At 36.7% G+C, this 21392-nt stretch overlaps 1 protein-coding gene across 3 annotated transcripts in view; it reads left to right on the top strand.

The window, feature by feature from the left end:
* The window catches only part of USP47 (ubiquitin specific peptidase 47), a 124839-nt gene that overhangs the window by 14169 nt on the left and 89278 nt on the right, over positions 1–21392 (top strand). For 2 of the 3 annotated variants that reach the window (XM_066250968.1, XM_066250969.1), the window contains exon 2: positions 13906–13965. The exons of the other annotated variant lie outside the window; for it this stretch is intronic. In XM_066250968.1, the coding sequence (XP_066107065.1) occupies positions 13906–13965 (60 nt within the window). The remainder of the gene's footprint in view (positions 1–13905; positions 13966–21392) is intronic. 3 annotated transcript variants of the gene reach the window in all.

A 21392-nucleotide genomic window follows, 5' to 3' on the forward strand; every position in this document is an offset into this window, starting at 1 on the left:
GTTTATTTTTAGTACTTTGAGGTAATGAAAGGAATTGGTAAAAAAATTTTAGATACCTAACAATGAAGTTTCTAATTAAGACATCTGCAAAATATTATTGCTTTAATTTTGACATTTTGAATTCATGTGTCTTGAAATATTTGCTATTACATTATTTACCATAAACATAATACAAATATAATTTTAAGAATTCTAAGAAAAATAGACATGACACAGACTGTTTCTATAGTTCATTAATATGATTTAACACTTATTATATAGTTCCTTCATTTTTAGGTGAGAAAACTATAAAGGCTGTAAAAGCTCAGTAACTTATTGAAGGTCTCAGGGAGTAGAAGAGCTATAATGAGATCTTTTTATAAAAGTCAAGTTTATTGAGATATAATTTATAGACAATAAAATTTGCCCTTTTAAAGTAGTATACAGTTTTATGAATTTTGACATATACATTGTATAACCACCGCCACAATAAAGATACAGAATTATCTCCATCACCTTAAAAACATTTTCTCATGTTCTTTGTAGTCAGCTCCTTCCTTCACATCCAGGCCCTGCAACCACTCTCATCTATTTTCTGCCCTTATATTTTTACCTTTTCCAGAATATCATGTAACTGGAATTCAAAGTATGTAGAATTTTGAGTCTGACTTCTTTAATTTGGCATAAAACTGAGATTCATCTATTTTGTTGCATTTATAAGCAGTGTTTTTATTGCTGAATGCCACAATTTGTTTATCCTTTCACCAGTTGGATGGGCATTTGAGTTTCCAGTTTTTGGTGATTCTGAATAAAGCTGCTACAAATACTTCTGTACAGTTTTTTTGGGGTGGGCATGTCTTCATCATATGGTAAATGAGTGTTTAACTTTGTAAGAAACTGCCAAACCCTTTTCTTAAATGGCTGTACCCTTTTGCATTCCAATTATCAATGTTTGAGCATTGTGGTTGCTGTATATCCTTGGTACTTGGCAATATTAGGGTTTTTTTGGGGGGGTTTTGTTTGATGATATAGAGCATCTTTTCATGTGCTTGAGCTTTTTTATTAAGCCTAATCTCGAAAACATGCCTTAGGAAAGTATTATGGTTAAAGTTTTGCTAGGCACTGATGGGAGAGAGAGAAGAATATCTATTCTCAAGGATTTTATGATTTACATAGGAAAAATTGGTAATTGTGTAAAAGGTAGTGTGGCTCTAATTTTTGTAGGCTCTTTGAGAAAGAAGTTCACAGACTAACTGGTTTGGTTGAAAGAACAATGGTTTGGGAATTAGAAAACTCACTGGTTTGACTTTGCCTTAGTTGCTTAATCTTTATGGGCTCTCTTCTCTGAAATGAGGGAGCTGAACCAGATAAGGTTTAGGATTTGTCCTTAAATTATAAATCTATATGAACTTTGTTAAAAAAAAAAGGTGTTTTTTTTTTTTTTTAATTTATTGGTTTTCAGAGGGGGGGAAGGGAGAGAAAGAGAGATAAACATTGACTTGTTCCAGTTATTTATGCATTCATTGGTTGATTCTTGTATGTGCCCTGACCTGGGATCAAACCCACAACTTTGGTGTATCAGGACAATGTTTCAACCAACTTAGCTACCTGGCCAGGACTACATAAACTTTTTAGTGGTAGGTTTTTCTCTATTGTTTTTGGTAGTAGGTTTTTAAACTTTTTGAGAAGGTGTGCAATCAGAAAACAAAGGATATTGCAGAATTTCGTATATTTGCAGAATATCCTATCTGTTGAAATTCTTATTACCCCAAAAAAGATTATCTTTTGAAATTTTAAATAATATAAATTATGTACAGTATAAACATTATAGTCAAGGATTATAGATTTCTTAAATCTATTATAAGGATAGTAACTGATAGTTCTATAATAATACCTTTTATATGATATATGATTTATAGAACATCTATATAGAACAGGGGTCCCCAAACTTTTTACACAGGGGGCCAGTTCACTGTCCCTCGTTGGAGGGCCACCACATACACTGCTCCTCTCACTGACCACCAATGAAAGCAGTGCCCCTTCCGGAAGTGCGGTGGGGGCGGATAAATGGCCTCAGGGGGCTGCAGTTTGGGGACCCCAATATAGAGTGTTCTATATAGGATTATATAGAACATATAGAATCATATAGAACATCTATATGATTTATAGAACATTTTCAAGTTATTCCATTTTGATTTTCAGAAAAACTTTTTGTGGTTCCCTGAGAATGTAGGTATAGGACATAGCTGAAAGAGAAAAGTAACCAGCCTCTCTTGACCTGAGATGAGAATCCTAGTCTAGATCTTTGCCTCTACACTACAGTATATTGCTCTTTGTACTGTAGTTTACTCCAATAGGAAATAAAGCCTTTAAATAGTTAATAGCAGTGCAAGGTATTCCATACTCTCATTGTACTTTCTCAGCCCTCTCACTGACATCAGTCATTTCTATAAATACCTCTGGATCCTTTTTGTGGAGAATGGTATTCAGAAACCAAGATCTGGATGCTAGATGTGTTTATTGCTACAGGGATGTCATTACTTCTAGGTTCTCTTAATGGAAGGAGCTAGAAAATATGCATATACACATACATAAATGTGAAATCTGTTTTTATTTCTATATTTCTACATGTATTCATATATATATACTCAAATCATACAAAACCCCTTAAAAATAGGAAAATTTTTTGTCTTTTGGATTATAAGATAAAATAGGAAATGTTCATGCTTATGTTTTTACATTTACCCATAATATATTTTATACATATTATGTCTATAACAGACGAGTAGAAACCCGTTTTGCAGACAATTTTGCTACTTTTACAAATTTATGGTCATGAGTATTCTATTTAATTTTGATGTTTTTAAAAATTGTGGTAAAATAAATTTAATGTAAAATTTACCATCTTAATTTTTAAGTGTACAGTTCAGTGATATTAAGTACATTTACATTGTTTTACTACTCACCATCATCCATTCACTGAAATCTTTTCATCTTGCAGAATAGTATCCTTAGCAATAACTTCCCATTTCCTTACCCACCCACTCCCAATCCCTGGCATTCACCATTCTACTTTCTGTCTCTTTGAATTTGACTATTCATAATGCTTCTTTAGGTGGAAGCATACAGTATATGATCTTTTGTGCCAGGCTGATTTCACCTAGCATAATTTCCTCAAGGTTTATTAAGTTTGTAGCATGTACTATAAAATTGCCTTTTTAAGGCTTAATTTTTATATATGTGTGTACAAGATATATATAGGGTAACATTTTTGGAAAACTTGTAAGCTGAAATGATGTAAGTTGAATTTGACTTTGCAGCACAGATAGTGATGTAACAGGAGGTTATAGCCTTGACTAAGAGCTCATGATGTCTGCCTTTTTGTGGAAATAGCCCAAACATCATATTGAGTCAACTCTTAAGTTATTTTATACTGTAGGGTTTTGCAGTGTATGTACATCAGGACAATACTTTTAATTACTTAGCATTTATACATTTTCATAAAATATAGTCATATTTCACTTTTAATACAAACTGGTTTCATAGCATTTTTACCACTTCTATGTAGAGAACTTCCTTTAGCCATTCCTTTAGGGTAGGTCTCTTAACAACAAATCTCTTCCTTCATTGAAAGTCTATTTCTTCTTTATTCCTGAAGAATATTTTTACTGGTTATAGAATTCGAAGATGACGATTCTTTTCTTTCAACACTTGTAAAATGTGTCATATCTGTCTCTGTGATTTCTGAGGAGAAATCTGCTACATTTTAATTGTTTTGGCCTTACAGATAAGACTTTTCTTTCTCACTACTTTCAAAGTCTTTCCCTTTGACTGTAGTTTTCAAGGAGTTTGATTATGTGTCTTGGCAGGGATTTCTTTGGGTTTATCCTCTTGGGGTTCACTGATCTTTTTAATATATAGTTTTATGTCTTGTCAAATTTGAGAAGTTTTTATCCATTATTTTCTATTTTTTTATTTTATTCATTTTAGAGAGGAGAGAGAGAGGGAGAGAGAGAGAGAGACAGACAGACAGACAGACAGGGGGGAGGAGCTGGAAGCATCAACTCCCATATGTGCCTTGACCAGGCAAGCCCAGGGTTTCGAACCAGCGACCTCAGCATTCCAGGTGGACACTTTATCCACTGCGCCACCACAGGTCAGGCTATCCATCATTTTCTTGAGTGCTTTTCAGACCTGCCCTCTTTCTCCTTTCCTTCCAGGACTTGGATGACACAAATATTCCATCTTTTTTTTATAACACAGCTGCTTAAGACTGATCTTTTTATAGTTTTATAGGTGCTTGAGATAGGTTTTTATTTTTTTAAGGTTTTTTTTCTTGATTGTTTAGTTGAAAATTTTTGTTATCTTTAGGGTCACTGATTCTTTCCCCTGCCATCTTCTTTCTGCCATTGAGCCCATCTAGTGAGTTTTAATTTTGGTTATTGTATTTTAGCTGGTGTTTTTGCTGAGACTTTTGTTGTTTTCACTTATTTCATGTGTGTTCATAATTGCTTGTTGGGTGTTTTTATGATGACCACTTTAAAATCTTTGTCAGATAATTTTAATATTTGTGTCATCTTAGTGTTGGCATCTGTTGATTGTCTTTTCTTATCCAAGTTGAGATTTTCTTGGTTCTTGGTCTGACAAGTGATTTTTTATTATATCCTGGACATTTTGGGTATTATATACATTATGAGACTCTGGGTCTTATTTAAATCTCCTGTTTTAACAGACCCCCCCCCCCATACCATGCTAACAAGGAAAAGATGGCACTCCCTTGTTACTTGGAGATCGGGTGGGAGTCCAGGTTCCTCATCCTACCTTTATTTACAGTCTGGGTTGAGAGGAGTGCCTTATTACTGCTGGTTGAGGTTGAAGTTCATGCTCCCATTAAGCTTCTGTGGACACCTGCTTGGTTGGGAGGGTGTGGGACACTTTGTTATCCCCATATGGCCTCCAGTGATAGAAGTAAGGAGGCTCTCCTTACCACTCAGTTGTGGGGAAGGTCATCACTGCCCACTAGGTGTTCTCTGACATCACCCTGGAGAGAGTGGGGGGGAAGGGATTGCCTTGTTACATACAGACAGCCAAATTTGGAAATCTAGGCTTCTCTCAGACTTTAATGATAGTCATGTGGGCAGGGAGACAGTTTTTTTCCGTGATGTTTGGCTGTGGTATAGTGTGGTTAGTATCTGAAAGTTTTCTGTATTATAAAGCTATCTTTTTTCTGATTCTTTTGCTAGAGAAGGGCAATCCTTTCTTAATTTTTAATTTTTTTTTTTAATTTTTAGAGTGAGAGAGACAGGACGGAAGAGAGATGAGAGACATCAACTTGTAGTTACAGAACTTAAGTTGTTCATTGATTGCTTCTTATATGTTCTTTGATGGGGGAAGAGAGGGCCCCAGCCAAGCCAGTGACCCTTTTCTCAAGCAGCTTCCTTAGACTTGAAGCTAGCGGCCTCATGCTCAAGTTGGTGACCTCAGGCTTTCAAACTTGGGTCCTCAGCATCCCAGGTCAATACTCTGTTCACTGTGCCACCACCTGGTCAGGCAAGTGCTAGATAGTTTAAAGAATAGAATATTGTGTGTGACTCTAAGACTATTAGTGACAATAATTCTTTTTTAACCGCTATCTAAATGAATGGTGTTTTCTTTTAAATTTCATTTTAAGAGACTTTTGGCCTTTTTTATGCCCTATATTTTTCCAAGTATATATTAATAGAAGTAGAGGAATCCTAGAAGTTGAAATTTGTCTTTTCTATTTTAGATATCTTTAGTGTTTTTAATTATATTTTAATGTAGTAACCTCAACTTATCTAAAATCTGTATGTTACTATCAGTTAACATATAAACCTGATCTTGATTATGTTACTTTTTATTGTTTGTTTTCTGTAGATACACCATTCTGCATGCTGTACACACTAAGAATGTAGTCCTTGACTTCTCCCCAGATTTTTTCCTGTGTACTGCTGCCTAGGAAAGTTGCTTTAATTTTCTTACTGTGCACTTAGTTGTTTTTTCTTTTTTGACCTAGTAAGAGTGGGCTTACATTTACAATTTTTTTTTCTTTTTTTTTTTTTTCTTAAGCTGGAAACAGGGAGAGATAGACTCCCGCATGTGCCCGACCGGGATCCACCCGGCACGCCCGCCAGGGGGCGACGCTCTGCCCACCAGGGGGCGATGCTCTGCCCCTCCGGGGCATCGCTCTGTTGCGACCAGAGCCACTCTAGCGCCTGGGGCAGAGGCCAAGGAGCCATCCCCAGCGCCCGGGCCATCTTTGCTCCAATGGAGCCTCGCTGCGGGAGGGGAAGAGAGAGACAGAGAGGGGGAGGAGTGGATAAGCAGATGGACGCTTCTCCTGTGTGCCCTGGCCGGGAATCAAACCCAGGACTTCTGCACGCCAGGCTGACGCTCTACCACTGAGCCAACCGGCCAGGGCCCATTTACAATTTTTTATTTTATATATGTTAACTAAATTTGCATCTTTCTTTTTTTTGGGACTTACATCTAAATTGTAAAAACAAATACATGTGCAATATCAAACATTTGGAAGTTCCAGAAAATCATAAAGAGAAAAAAAATCACCTCTAATTCTATCCTTGAAAGACCATACTGTTAACATTTTGATATAGTTTTTATATTCTGTACATGTTTCCTTCTCCTCAATATAGACTTTTTTTTAAAAGGCCACTATGTTTTTAGTCTTGTAATGCTAGTCTTATTTCTTAGCAACATACAGTAAATATTTTCTCTTGTCAATTAATGTTACATAGCATTTTTAAGGGCTGCATGGTACTCCACTGCATATATTTGCTTATTGCATTGTCCCTCTACAGTGTTGACGAGAATTAGTGACTAGTGTGTAGCCTTGTATTGTTTCTATTCTTTTTTTTTTTTTTGTATTTTTCTAAAGCTGGAAACGGGGAGAGACAGTCAGACAGACTCCCGCATGCACCCGACCGGGATCCACGCGGCACGCCCACCAGGGGGCGATGCTCTGCTCCTCCGGGGCGTCACTCTGCCGCGACCAGAGCCACTCTAGCGCCTGGGGCAGAGGCCAAGGAGCCATCCCCAGCGCTGGGGCCATCTTTGCTCCAATGGAGCCTCGCTGCGGGAGGGGAAGAGAGAGACAGAGAGGAAGGAGGGGGGGCGGAGAAGCAAATGGGCGCTTCTCCTATGTGCCCTGGCCGGGAATCGAACCTGGGTCCCCCGCATGCCAGGCAGACGCTCTACCGCTGAGCCAACCGGCCAGGGCCTTGTTTCTATTCTTAAAGTGTATATTTATTCTAAAAGTGAGAGGTTTCAGCATTTTATTATGTTTGTAAAAGTTGTAAAATTGAGCCCTGGCCAGTTAGCTCAGTCAGTTAATTAAGATTGTTGTCATGAAACAAAAGGGTTGTGGGTTCTGTCTCTGGTCAAGGCACAAATTGAAGCAACCATTGAGTGTACAACTGAGTAGAACAACAAATGAATGCTTTTCTTCCTCCTTCACTCTCTCTCCCTTCCTTTCTCTGTCTCTGAAAAAAAGAAAACAAAAATTAAGCCCTGGCTAGATAGCACAATTGGTTGGAGTGTTGTCTAGGAGCATGGAAGTTGCCAGTTGGATTCCCCGGTCAGGGCACATACAGAAGCAGCTCCGTGTTCTTGTCTCTCTCTCCCAGCCCCTCTCTCAAAAAAAGAAGGGGAAAAAATGTAAAATTTTGTAGATTCACTTTATCAAGTTAAAGAAATACCTTTTTTATTTTGTTACGTGTTATCATGAAAAGGTGTTCATGAAGTTACCATGAAAACTAGTCATGAAAAAATGTTTAATTTTTTTCAAATGCTGTTTTTGTATTTTATGTAGTGATATGATTTTCTCTCTTACTCGGTAAATGTGTTGCATTATACGAATTAATTTTTCCAAAGTTAAATGAGCCTGGTTATAATCATTTATGCTTTAATACATTGATGGATTCAGTTTCCAAATTCTTTGTTTCAGATATTTTGCAGTTGTTTTCCTGTGTAGTATTGGTTTATAACTTTCTTTCCTTTTTTTTTTCTTTCAGTTTTTTGTTTCTTTGTTTTTAGTTTTTTGTGGTTTAATATCATATACCAGCCTTATAATGTGATTTGGGAACATTCCTTGTGTTCTGTAACTGTCAACAATTTTTGTAAAACTTGAATGGTTTATCATTGGTATTGGTAAAATCTTTAGAAAAATCATCTAGGCCTGGATTTTTTTGTTGTTGAAAGATTTTTAACTACTAATTGTTTAATGACTTTAGGACAATTGAGGTTTTCTTTTCCTTTGTTTGATAAATCATATTTTTTCTAGGAGTTTATCCATTTCATTATGTTTTCAAATATATTGTCATAAATTTGCTTGTGACATTCTTTTATATGTTTTTGTTGTTATAGATATAATTATATTCCCTTATTCATAATATTGTTGTTCCTTTTTGGGGGATTGGTCTTACCAGTGGTTTGTTGTTTAGGTTTTTGTTAATAGAATCAGCTTTTTGCTTTGATAATTTTCTTCATAGTATTTTTGCTTTCTATGTCATTAATTTCTACTTTTACTTTTTTATTTCTTCTATTGCTTTATCAATGTGGTACAAAGTTTGTTGTTTTGTTTTCTGCCTCTGGGGACCAGCTACAGCTCCAAAAACCATTAACAGCAGAGAACTATTTTTTTAGTTTTAGGTTTTTAGAGATCTTTCAGAGTTTGACAGATCACTGTTCATCTTACCTTGCCCTATTCTGATGCAGGTTCACTTATTCTGCTGGGAAACTCCTTGCTTTTCTCCCAGTATGAGTTTTGAGATAAAATACTTTTATTTGGCTCTAAATATTTTCTAATATCCATTATTATTTCTTCTTTGACCCATAATTTAGTGTTTCCTAATTTTGTAGTTATATATGAAGTTTCTAGTCATCTTTTTGTCATTTATAGTTAATTTACTTGTATTATAATGAGAGAGTGTGTTGTGTTCACCAGTTTTTTAAATTTGTTGAGACTTGCTTTATAGTAAAGACCAATATCAGGTTAGTTTTTATAAATGTTCTTTGTGTGCTTTAAAAAGGATATATACACATAATTGCAGTTGTTAAGTAGTCTTTTCATGTACCCATTAGATGTCTTGTTAATTTTGATGTCTCTTTCTTCTGTATCTTTGTTGAATTTGGTGTTACTCTTAATTTTGACCATTTTGACAGATGTGTGGTAATATCTCATTGTGGTTTTAATTTGCATTTCCCTATTGGCTAGTGAGACTAAACATCTTTTCATGTGCTTATTGAACACATGAATCTGTTATGTTCTTCATTGAAATATCTTTCATGATTTTTGCCTATGTCCTAATTGCATTGTTTACTTTTTTAAAATATTTTATTTATTGATTTTTAGAGAGAGGGGAGAAAGAGAGAGAGAGATTGAAAGGGGAGGAGCAGGAAGCATCAACTCCCATATGTGCCTTGACCAGGCAAGCCCAGGGTTTTGAACCGGCAACCTCAGTGTTCCAGGTTGACGCTTTATCCCACTGCACCACCACAGGTCATGCGCATTGTTTACTTTTTTATTGCTAGGTTTTAAAGAGTTCTTTTGGTATTCTAGGTACTAGTCCTTTTGTTCACTATGTGGTTTGAAATATTTTGTCTCAGTCTGTAGCTTGTCTTTTCATCCTTAACAGGGTCTTCGCAAAGTATTCATTTTTACTTTTTTTTTTTTAATAATTTTATTTTTAATGGGGCGACATCAATAAATCAGGATACATATATTCAAAGATAACAACTCCAGGTTATCTTGTTGTTCACTTATGTTGCATACCCATCACCCAAAGTCAGATTGTCCTCTGTCACCTTCTATCTAGTTTTCTTTGTGCCCCTTCCCCTCCCCCTTTCCCTCTCCCTCTCCCCCTCCCCCGTAACCACCACACTCTTATCAATGTCTCTTAGTTTCACTTTTATGTCCCACCTACGTAAGGAATAATGCAGTTCCTGTTTTTTTTCTGATTTACTTATTTCACTTCAAATAATGTTATCAAGATCCCACCATTTTGCTGTAAATGATCCGATGTCATCATTTCTAATGGCTGAGTAGTATTCCATAGTGTATATGTGCCACATCTTCTTTATCCAGTCATCTATTGATGGGCTTTTTGGTTGTTTCCATGTCCTGGCCACTGTGAACAATGCTGCAATGAACATGGGGCTGCATGTGTCTTTATGTATCAGTGTTTCTGAGTTTTTGGGATATATACCCAGTAGAGGGATTGCTTAGTCATAAGGTAATTCTATTTTCAGTTTTTTGAGGAACCACCATACTTTCTTCCATAATGGTTGTACTACTTTACATTCCCACCAACAATGAATGAGGGTTCCTTTTTCTCCACAGCCTCTCCAACATTTGTTATTACCTGGCTTGTTAATAATAGCTAATCTAACAGGTGTGAGGTGGTATCTCATTGCAGTTTTGATTTACATTTCTCTAATAACTAAGGAAGGTGAGCATCTTTTCATATATCTGTTGGCCATTTGTATTTCTTCCTGAGAGAAATGTCTGTTCATGTCCTCTTCCCATTTTTTTATTGGATTGTTTGTTTGTTGTTGAGTTTTATGAGTTCTTTGTATATTTTGGATATTAGGCCCTTATCTGAGCTGTTGTTTGAAAATATCATTTCCCATTTAGTTGGCTGTCTGTTTATTTTGTTATCAGTTTCTCTTGCTGAGCAAAAACTTCTTAGTCTGATGTAGTCCCACTCATTAATTTTTGCCCTCACTTATCCTGCCATTGGAGTCAAATTCATAAAATGCTCTTTAAAACCCAGGTCCACGAGTTTAGTACCTATGTCTTCTTCTATGTACTTTATTGTTTCAGGTCTTATGTTTAGATCTTTGATCCATTTTGAGTTAATTTTAGTACAGGGGGACAGACTGTAGTCCAGTTTCATTCTTTTGCATGTGACTTTCCAGTTTTCCAGCACCATTTATTGAAGAGGCTTTCTTTTCTCCATTGTGTGTTGTTGGCCCCTTTATCAAAAATTATTTGACTATATATATGTGGTTTTATTCCTGGGTTTTCTATTCTGTTCCATTGGTCTGAGTGTCTATTTCTCTGCCAATACCATGCTGTTTTGATTGTCGTGGCCCTATAATAGAGTTTGAAGTCAGGTATTGTAATGCCCCCAGCTTCATTTTTTTCTTTAGGATTGCTTTGGCTATTCGGGGTTTTTTATAGTTCCATATAAATCTGATGATTTTTTGTTCCATTTCTTTAAAAAATGTCATTGGAATTTTGATGGGAATTGCTCATTTTTACTTTTGATGAAGTCTAGTTTATTAATTTTTCATTTTAAAGATCATGCTGTTGATGTTAAGTTTGAGAACTCTGCCTAGCCTTAGCTCTGGAGGATTTTCCCCTTTTTTCCTAATAACTTTATATATAGTTTTATATTTTTCATGTTCATGATCCATATTCAGTTAATTATTATTTAAGGTGAGAGACTTATAGGATAGTTTTTGTTTTTTTTCGCCTGTGGATGTTCAATCACCATTTTTTAAAAAGTCTATCTTTCGTCCATCGAGTTCCTTTTGTATTTAGTCAGAAATCAGTTGGGCATATTTGTGTGGAGATCTGTTGTTTTTCATTGATTTGTATATCTTTCCCTCTTACCAATGCCATATGATCTTGATTGTTGAAGGTATATATAAGTCTTGAAATTGGGGTCTTCTTACTTTATCCTTTTAGCTATTTTAGTTCCTTTGCCTTTTCATTTAAGTTTTAGAATAATCTTGCCTGTATCTTCAAAAATTTTTGCTGCAATTGTGATAGGCCTTGTATATCTTTTTGGGAAGAATTGACATCTATACTAGGTTGAGTCTTCCAGTGTAAAAACATATTATGTTTCTCTATGTATTTAGATTTTTTGTTATCCCATTGTGATCAGAGAACATAGTCTTTATGATCATTTCAGTCCTTTTAAATTTGTTGAAGTTTGTTTTATGGTCAGGATGTGGTCTGTCTTGATTATTTGTTCCATGAGCATTTGAAGAGAATGTATGTTTGGTCCTTGTTTGTTGGAATGTTTTAAATTTTGATTAGATCCTGTTGGTTGATGGTATTGTTGGGTTTTTCTGTGCCCTTACTGATTTTCCTCACATAGTTTCTTCACATTCATATGCTGATAAATACTCAGCTGAGCTCTCAAAAGATCACTCTACAGATCTCTGGAGCTTGCTATTTGTGCAGCTTTCTTCTCTCCAGTACTCTGCCCTCTAAATTCTAGCTGAGTTGGCCCCCTTGAACTCATCTCTTGAACTTAGGGAAATTGCTGGACTCTACCAGGCTTCTCCCTCCCAGCTTGGAAGGTGGCTTATCTTGTTTGTTTCTACTTTCTCAGGGATAACTGTCCTGTGTTGCTTGCTGTTCAATATTTGAAAACTATTGCTTTATGTATTTTATCTAAATTTTTAGTTATTTAAGGTTGGAGGGAGAATCCAGTCTGTTATTTCATCTTGATTCATAGTGGACTTTTTTTCTAGATCGACAATTGTTGGGACAATAAGTTTGTGATCTGTATTTTCTGGTTTTGCTCACTTTGTTAAAGATGGCTGCTGCTCATGTGATGATGCTCTCACGTGTACAGCTAATTACCTTCTTGCTTGGGAAGGGCCTTGGTTATGCTAATGTGTGCTGGGGAGGGCTTTTGCACCAAAAGGTTTTAAAAGGAGGATCTAGGAGGCCATTTTGGAAGAGAGACCACGTTGTTGGAGAGGGGAGAGTGACATGGTGGTAGAGGAGGCAGGCAGCCAAGATGGAGGCCTGCAGAGAGGAGGAGATGGGGAACAGAGGTGAATAAGGCTGGTGGGGCCTTTGATTTTAGAAAAAACCAGAAAGATTCTCCTGGTTGTGGAACAGGAGAACATGTGAGTGGGTTTTGGTGTCCCATGTGTTTGTTTTTACTCATTGGCGGTACTAGTCTAGAATAAAGGAAAATGGCCCACCAGTTCTTGGCTCTGCAGTTTCATTACAGTCTGTCCGGATCAAATGCGAACCTGCAGGGGCCAGGTGGCTGTGATGGTGGCTGCGGCTACTGGCCTTACAACAATAAATAAGTAAAATATAAACAAATGTATTAGGTAGTTATAAGTACTATGTGGAAACCTGAAGCAAGGAGGAGAAATGAATACCAAGAGGATTGTACTTTTATTTAAGATGGTGAGAGAAGGACTAGATGGAGAAATTGAGTATTCTGATTATCTTGTATTATATAACAGTATGCTCCCGAATTCAGTGAATTTTGCTCACAGATGTTAATTTAAACAAAGTTGGACGAGGGCAGTTTGCTTCTTCTCTGCTAGGCGTCAGCTGGATCAGCCGAAAGGCTGGGGCTGGAATCATCTGATACTTGCTCTCACACATGTATGGTGGCTGATGCTGGTTGCCAGCTATGATCTCACTTAGGCTGTAGCTGAAACATCTACAAATGACCTGTCCATGTGGCTACTTGGCTCCCTCCCACACAGCATAGTGGCCAGGTTTTCATCACTATGTGAGATGATGATGTTAACTAAATTTATTGTGGTAAAAATACAATATTGTATATCAATTATATCAATAAAACTGGGGAAAATATGTGACTTAGAACATTTGATTTATATACAATTCTTAAGTTACTACTTTTTGTTAAAATGTGGTTGTTTTTTATGTCAGTATTATTCTTTATAACTATAGCACAGATTTTCAGTAACCTAATGAGAATAATTGAGGCCTAAGATAAAAATTATAAATGTAAGTTATGAATACAATTCTAGATGATATAATAATACTTTAATACATATTTTTGCAAGAAAAAAATGTCCAAGTTAATTGTTCTCATTTTACTGTCTTATCTCTGTGTTTTAAAACAATGATTTGTAATTCGTTTTGTTCTCTGTATACTATAGGATGTGTTTTGGAGATGCAGACAAAATATCTTTGATGAAATGAAGAAGAAATTTTTACAGGTAGACTGCTGATGTAATTAATTGCTTTAGTTTGATAATCAGCAGAGCAAGTAACAGCATGTTAGTATTTTTATTTAATAACACGGCATGTATTAAGTTTTATGCTTGTTTGACAATTTCATTTCTACCCAATTTTAATAAGAAAGTTACCTTAAATGAATATCTGTCTGATAGTCTCTTGTTTTTTTACAAGTGAATGAGGGGGAAAACTGATATAAAAACCACAAGAACCCTTTGTTTTGACTTTCAGGTATATTAGTTGTCTGTTTCTTTTATAGACATTTTTATTTTCTGGAATATTAATAGTTCTGGGAAATTAATCATTTAATAATGTACCGAGTCAAAATCCAGAGATCTTATTTGAAGAATTAAGTAAAACAAAACTTCTGGCAGTGTATTATACACTACCACCCTAAGCTTTCCTGTGCTGTATCATCTCATTCTAACCTTTACTTAATACCTCATTTTCTCAGGTCCCTTTAGCTCCAAGTTTTTTTCCCAGTGTTCTTCCTTTAGTCTCTCCTGCCCTCTCCACGTTACCTATGGCAAACGACCGCTTAGAAACAGATCACATTACATTCGAGTTTGCTGAGAGGGTTGGAGTGGAGTGGAAAGAGGAACTTAAAAATAAAATAATCTTTTTTCCCCATATAAGCTAGGATCCCCATCATTGCCCCAGGAATTGTTACTTGTTGAAGTAAAAATAAAGTCTGAATGAGGCCTATAAATTTAATAAATTTCAATCAGCAAAAAGTATTCACACCAGCAATTCATTTTTTAACGCATTACAGTGTATTAAAACGTGAACTGTAGCTATCTGGAAGGGTATTGTGTTAAGGCCTAATTTATTAGCTCGTAGCAGCTCCTATATCAAGATATAGATCGCTTGGACTTACATGTGTATGTGTTTGTGTATTTTTAAGTTTGCAACCATAATACTATTCTTTGTAATAACATTAAAAGGAAGAAAGTTTTATGAGAAAATGGACTGTCTATTAAATTTGTGGGTAAAAAGTTTCCTTCTTAATGTTTTAAAATTCTTGGCCTGGCGCAGTGGATAAAGCGTCGACCTGGAAATGCTGAGGTCGCCGGTTCGAAACCCTGGGCTTGCCTGGTCAAGACACATATGGGAGTTGATGCTTCCAGCTCCTCCCCCCTTCTCTTTCTCTGTTTCTCTCTCTCCTTCTCTCTCTCCTCTCTAAAAAAAAAAAAAAAAAATGTTTTAAAATTCTTAATTCTCTTAGAAAAATCTGAACCTTGATAACTGAATTTTATATGATATTGTTTTCTACATGTTAATGCCTTTCTGAATATGTACCATGAATTATACGCCTTGTTTTGTGTTTTTTTAATAAACACTGAGGAAGTATTTTTTTTTTTTTTTTCATTTTTCTGAAGCTGGAAACAGGGAGAGACAGCCAGACAGACTCCCGCATGCGCCCGACCGGGATCCACCCGGCACGCCCACCAGGGGCGGTGCTCTGCCCCCCAGGGGGCGATGCTCTGCCCATCCTGGGCGTCGCCATATTGCGACCAGAGCCACTCTAGCGCCTGAGGCAGAGGCCACAGAGCCATCCCCAGCTCCCGGGCCATCTTTGCTCCAATGGAGCCTCGGCTGCGGAAGGGGAAGAGAGAGACAGAGAGGAAAGCGCGGCGGAGGGGTGGAGAAGCAAATGGGCGCTTCTCCTATGTGCCCTGGCCGGGAATCGAACCCGGGTCCTCCGCACGCTAGGCCGACGCTCTACCGCTGAGCCAACCGGCCAGGGCCGGAAGTATTTTTTATGAAACAAAAATTATAATGTTGCCCTGGCCGGTTGGCTCAGTGGTAGAGCGTCGGCCTGGCATGCATGAGTCCTGGGTTCGATTCCTGGCCAGGGCACATAGGAGAAGCGCCCATCTGCTTCTCCACCCTTCTCCCTCTCCTTCCTCTCTGTCTCTCTCTTCCCCTCCCGCAGCCAAGGCTCCATTGGAGCAAAAGATGGCCCTGGCGCTGGGGATGGCTCCTTGGCCTCTGCCCCAGACGCTAGAGTGGCTCTGGTTGCAACAGAGCAAAGCCCCGGAGGGGCAGAGCATCGCCCCCTGGTGGGCGTGCCAGGTGGATCCCGGTCGGGCGCATGCTGGAGTCTGTCTGACTGCCTTCCCGTTTCCAGCTTCAGAAAAATACACACAAAAAAAATTATAATGTTAACTTCAGAGAACTCAGATTTGAAATTAGAACTATTAGGAATGCCAAGAAAAAGTGCCAAAAATAACTCAAAAGCCAAACAAACATGCCTTTAGCAGTCATATTTTCAATTAAAAATCCCAATATTTTTTTGCCTTTTGTAAATAAGACTGTGGTTTTATTATTTTTTATTTGATTTTTCAAGGACTCTTTCTTCAGACTTTGCTAGGATATCTAGCTTTGTTTCTGCACTTGCTTAGCATATGAACTGTTAATATCTATTGACTTTCCCCTTATTCTCACAAGTGTAATATTGCTATGAGTTGTCCATAAAATAAGTAGTTTTATGCTTTACACCTTTTTTTTTTTGTACTTGGCTAGATTTTCTGTGCAGAAAACTTTATGCCTCTCAAATAGCTCAGCTAAGATATATAAAATATTTTCCCTAGTAGAGCATGCTTTAGACTTGTTTAAAACTGCATTTTCTTTCTTACCTGTCATCTCTTATTCATCATAGGACTCTTTTAACTCAAAAATAGTGCTCCCTTTCATAAATTACATTTTGTCCTCAAATATCTTACCTTAATGTTGAGTGCAATACTTACATGGGGACATCCTCCTCCCTAACCCTCTTTACACCTTCCCAACTAGAGCTCGTTTGTGCTTAAATTTAGGTGTGTTTTTCTTACTATTGCTATGGAACAGCATACCCCAAAATTTAGTACTTGAAAACAGCTAGTTTATTTGCTTACAATTCTGTGAGATTGGCATTGGGCAAAGGCTCAGCTGGTCCGTTGTTTGGCTCCACATGGCATCATGTGGGATCATTACTTGGCTCCATTTGATTGGTGGCTAGCTTTAGATGGAATATGCAAGAAGGCATTTTTCTCATATCAGGCATCACAGTGCTCCACTAGAATGGCCACTTTCTGCATGGATTGTTAGGGCTTCCTCACAGCATGGTTGTCCCAGGGTAACTGCATTATAAGAGGGAATGTTCCAAGATGTGCAAAAGCAGAACTTGCTGATTTCTTAAGGTCCCACACAGTATCACTTCGGTCACATTCTGTTGGTCCGAGCTGGTTATAAGGCCAACCCATGTTTATGGGAAGAGGAATAAAGATAAAAGAGTGGCAAAGAATTTTTAGCTATCTTTTAATTTACCTCGATGATAATTGCTTTTTTTTCATTGAGCTTAAGTAGGATCAATTAGGGGTAGAACTCCAGAGAAATTAAGAAAGATAGCTACTTTGTTTTCCCAATTCTACCAAGTACCTTTTAACATTTATTATTTTTTTTATACATTTAAATGTTTTGGAAATCTGCATGTTTAATATAACATTGTAGAGTTGGCTTTTTCTTTGAAATGCTGTTACAAAATTATTGGTACACCTTACTGACTGTATCTTTTAATTGAAAAACATTTTAATTCATTTTCAAATTGGGAGGTTGGAGTTAGGGAGGACAGAATTCACCTCAGTGTGATTAGTGCTGGCAATAGTGGTATCAGAAATTTGGATGCAGTCCATAGATGATAACCACATATTAAATTAGATTAGAAATAAAGAATGAACCAGAAGATTGGGCTTTAAAGAGGAGCAGAGATTTTTGTTTGTTTAAATTATTCTAGAATTTAACCCTTTGAGTAGTGATTTTTTTCATGTTCGCTAACACCTGGGAGTGAGTTTTTTTTTCAAAAAATGAAATTAGTTCAAGTTACAGTTTTATAAACTTAATTAAAATCATGTTTTATAACCAATTTATGGAAACAAGAAGAACATACATTTGCCCTTTTTTAATGTTGCCTTACACATGTACGATCGAACTCTGCATGGCCAGGAGGCACGAGGATGTATATGAATGTTCATACTACTCAAAGGGTTTTAAGAGTAAAATGTGATTGACTCAAGAATTCTGCTTATAGAAATTTTAAGAAAACAGAAAAGTGCACAAAGTGTTAGGGAAGATATTCATCACAAAATTATCTCTAAAGTGTAATAAATCCTAGGCTAAGAGCCAGAATAGCATTAATGAATCAAATTATACCTCACAGAAATTAGAGTATATTTCAAAATGAGTATGAAGCTATAAAATATCCCCTAATTTTTATGAGAAGTGTATTATTCCATGTAATAATATATTGTTCAACTATTATAATGAGTTTAAAAGGTTTGATAGGGTAAGATTACATGGTATGTTTATAAGTAAAGAAAAATGTTTAAAACAGCATATCAGGTCTACAGGAAAGTTCTGTCTGTTTCTATCACAACAAGTTTCGACACGTAAGCACATGTTTATTTGGCGCATGTGTGCCTCTATTTTTATCATCACTTAATGTATACATACTGACGTAGCAAATTAAAACAAAGTTGATTCACGTTAGTCTTATGTGTGAAGCGATAGTGTACCCATGGCTACTGATAAAGTTCATTTACGCCACTTTATTGTATACGAATTTCAACAAGGAAGAAATGCTACAGAAGCATGTAGAAATTTATTGAAAGTGTTTGGTGAAGGTACAGTTTCTGATAGGACATGCAGAAGATGGTTCGAAAAATTCGAAACAGGTGATTTTGACCTTTCTGATAAGCCACGTTCTGGGCGGCCATCTTTGATCAATGACAATGTTGTTAAGACCATGTTGGAGCAAGATCCTTTTCTGACAACATCGGAGATCGCAGAAAGGCTTAATTCAGCTCAGCAAACCATTTCGGACCATATTCGGAAGATAGGATTGGTGTGGAAATATTCAAGATGGGTGCCACATGAATTAAGTCAGAAGAATTTGGATGATCGAGTCGTCATATGCACATCTCTGCTTGCTCGGAACAAAATCGAGCCCTTCTTGAACCAGATGATAACTGGGGATGAAAAGTGAATTACCTACGAAAACATCGTAAGGAAAAGGGCATATTGTGAACCTGGAAAACCTAGCCCTTCCACCTCTAAACCAAATTTGACTCTGAATAAGAGAATGTTGTGTATATGGTGGGACATTCGAGGACCAATACATTATGAGCTTTTAAAACCGAACGAAAAGCTCAATTCAGAGAAGTATTGTCAGCAACTGGATAATTTAAAGACAGCAGTCCAAGAAAAGAGGCCAGCGATGTTCAATAGGAAGAACATCATACTGATCATGATAATGCCAGGCCACATGCTTTGGGGACTCGTCAAAAAATTTCAGAACTAGGCTGGGAAATTCTGTCGCATCCACCATATTCCCTGGACTTAGCACCCTCCGACTATCACTTGTTTTTGTCCTTACAAAATTTTTTGAAGGGCAAAAAATTCAAAAATGAAGAAGATATCAAACAAGCACTGGTTCAATTTTTCGCATCAAAGGATAAAAGATTTTTCAAAAATGGGATATACAAATTGCCCTCACGCTGGCAAGAAATCATTAATAATAATGGCAATTATATTATTTAATAAAGTTTATTGACAATAAGAAAAATTTGTATTTTGTTTTAATCAAAAAATGGACAGAACTTTCCGGTAGACCGTATATATATATTGCCTAGCCCAGTGTTTAGAATGTTTATGTGTGTGCGTGCGTGCGTGCGTATAGGAAAACTATTTGGAAGGATATACACCAAAATGTTAATATATGGTTATCTCTGTGTTATGGGATTACAGGTGATTTTCACTTTTTTCTTTATATTTTGCAATTTTTTAAAAAGAAATGCACAGAGAAGAAAGCTTTTGCCATTTTAAAAATAATAAAAGGCACACATGGAATTAAATTTGTGTTTACTGTTGTACATTTAAATCTTCAAATGAGGTTTAGTTGGTGATAATTTCCCCACTTTTTTTTTTTTTTTAAGTGAGAGGCGGGGAAGCAGAGACAGACTCCTGCATGCACCACAACCGGGATCCACCCAGCAAGCCCCCTACCAGGCGATGCTCTGTCCATCTGGGCTGCTGTTCCATTGCTCAGCAACTGAGCTATTTTAGTGCCTGAGGCAAGGCTATGGAGCCATCCTCAGCGTCTGGGGCTTACTTTGCTTGAACCACTGGAGCCATGGCTGCAGGAGGAAGGGAGGGAGGGAGGGAGGGAGAGAGAGACAGAGAGAGAGAGAGAGAGAGAGAGAGAGAGAGAGAGAGAGAGATGGGGGGGGGCGGTGGAGAAGCAGATGGTCGCTTCTCCTGTGTGCCCTGACTGGGAATTGAGTCTGGGACTTCCACATGCTGGGCCAATGTTCTACCATTGAGCCAACTGGCCAGGGCCCCCACATTTTTGGATGAAAGATGAGGAGGCTATAGTACCTGGACCTTATTTCATGTATTTAGGGGAAGAAGGAGGAACTGTTGCTGTTTGACCATTAGATGTTGCCACATCACCATTATTATATATAATGCTATGTCAACCCTTTTCCTGAATTCCTAGTTAGTGTCATCTTCTTTAGAGGATCAACTCCAACCTATCTGAAGCTTTTAAAAGCTGGCCACCTGGTGTTTTATATATGGAAAACTTGAACCTACTTCTGAAGTATACCTTTGAAACTGTAAAAATGTATCTTTTATAGTTGAAATTTAGTTCTTCACTCTTTTGTTGTAAACCAATTTTTAAAAAGGTCCACTTTGCGTTTCTCAGTTTGGGATTAAAATGTATAAAACAATTCATTATGTTCAATATGACACCTTAAGTTTATAGGCAAGGCTTTTTTGTTTTTTATTTCTGAGAAGTATATCAGTAATACTCTTTTTGTCACCTTAATATTTTTATAGAAATGCATTCTCCTTTTGTTTTTAAATGGGTTATTGATGATAATTAAGTATTTTGATTTGTCTAAAATATAGTACCTAGCCAATGTCTTAAACATTATATATACATTTATAACAATTTATTTCTGTTCTAAATTAATTGGATTAGATTTAACTTCAGTCATCTCTTGCAAGCCCAAAATTGTATATGGCAGAAACAAATTATATTTGTATCACCACATCAAACAAGCAGGCAAATCTTATGTCTATTCTATCTTCAGTACTAATTAATGATAATTATTCTAACTTAAAAATGGATAATATAGAAGTAACAAAAGGTTATATTAAAAGAAAAGAAATGTTATTGCTTACTGAACTAGTCTGTACAGTTTATATTTCTGAAAAGGCTATCATGGGGATGCTGAGAGGTTCTCCAGTTAAATGACTGCTGCACTTGACTTTGACGGAAAGCAAAAGATTTAGATGATCACAGTTGCATAATACTATTCTGGATTGAAGGAAGATAACATTAGAAGAAGTTAACTTTCTCAGGAAG

This window comes from Saccopteryx bilineata, chromosome 1 (genome assembly GCF_036850765.1).
Source record: "Saccopteryx bilineata isolate mSacBil1 chromosome 1, mSacBil1_pri_phased_curated, whole genome shotgun sequence".
Taxonomy (NCBI): domain Eukaryota; kingdom Metazoa; phylum Chordata; class Mammalia; order Chiroptera; family Emballonuridae; genus Saccopteryx; species Saccopteryx bilineata.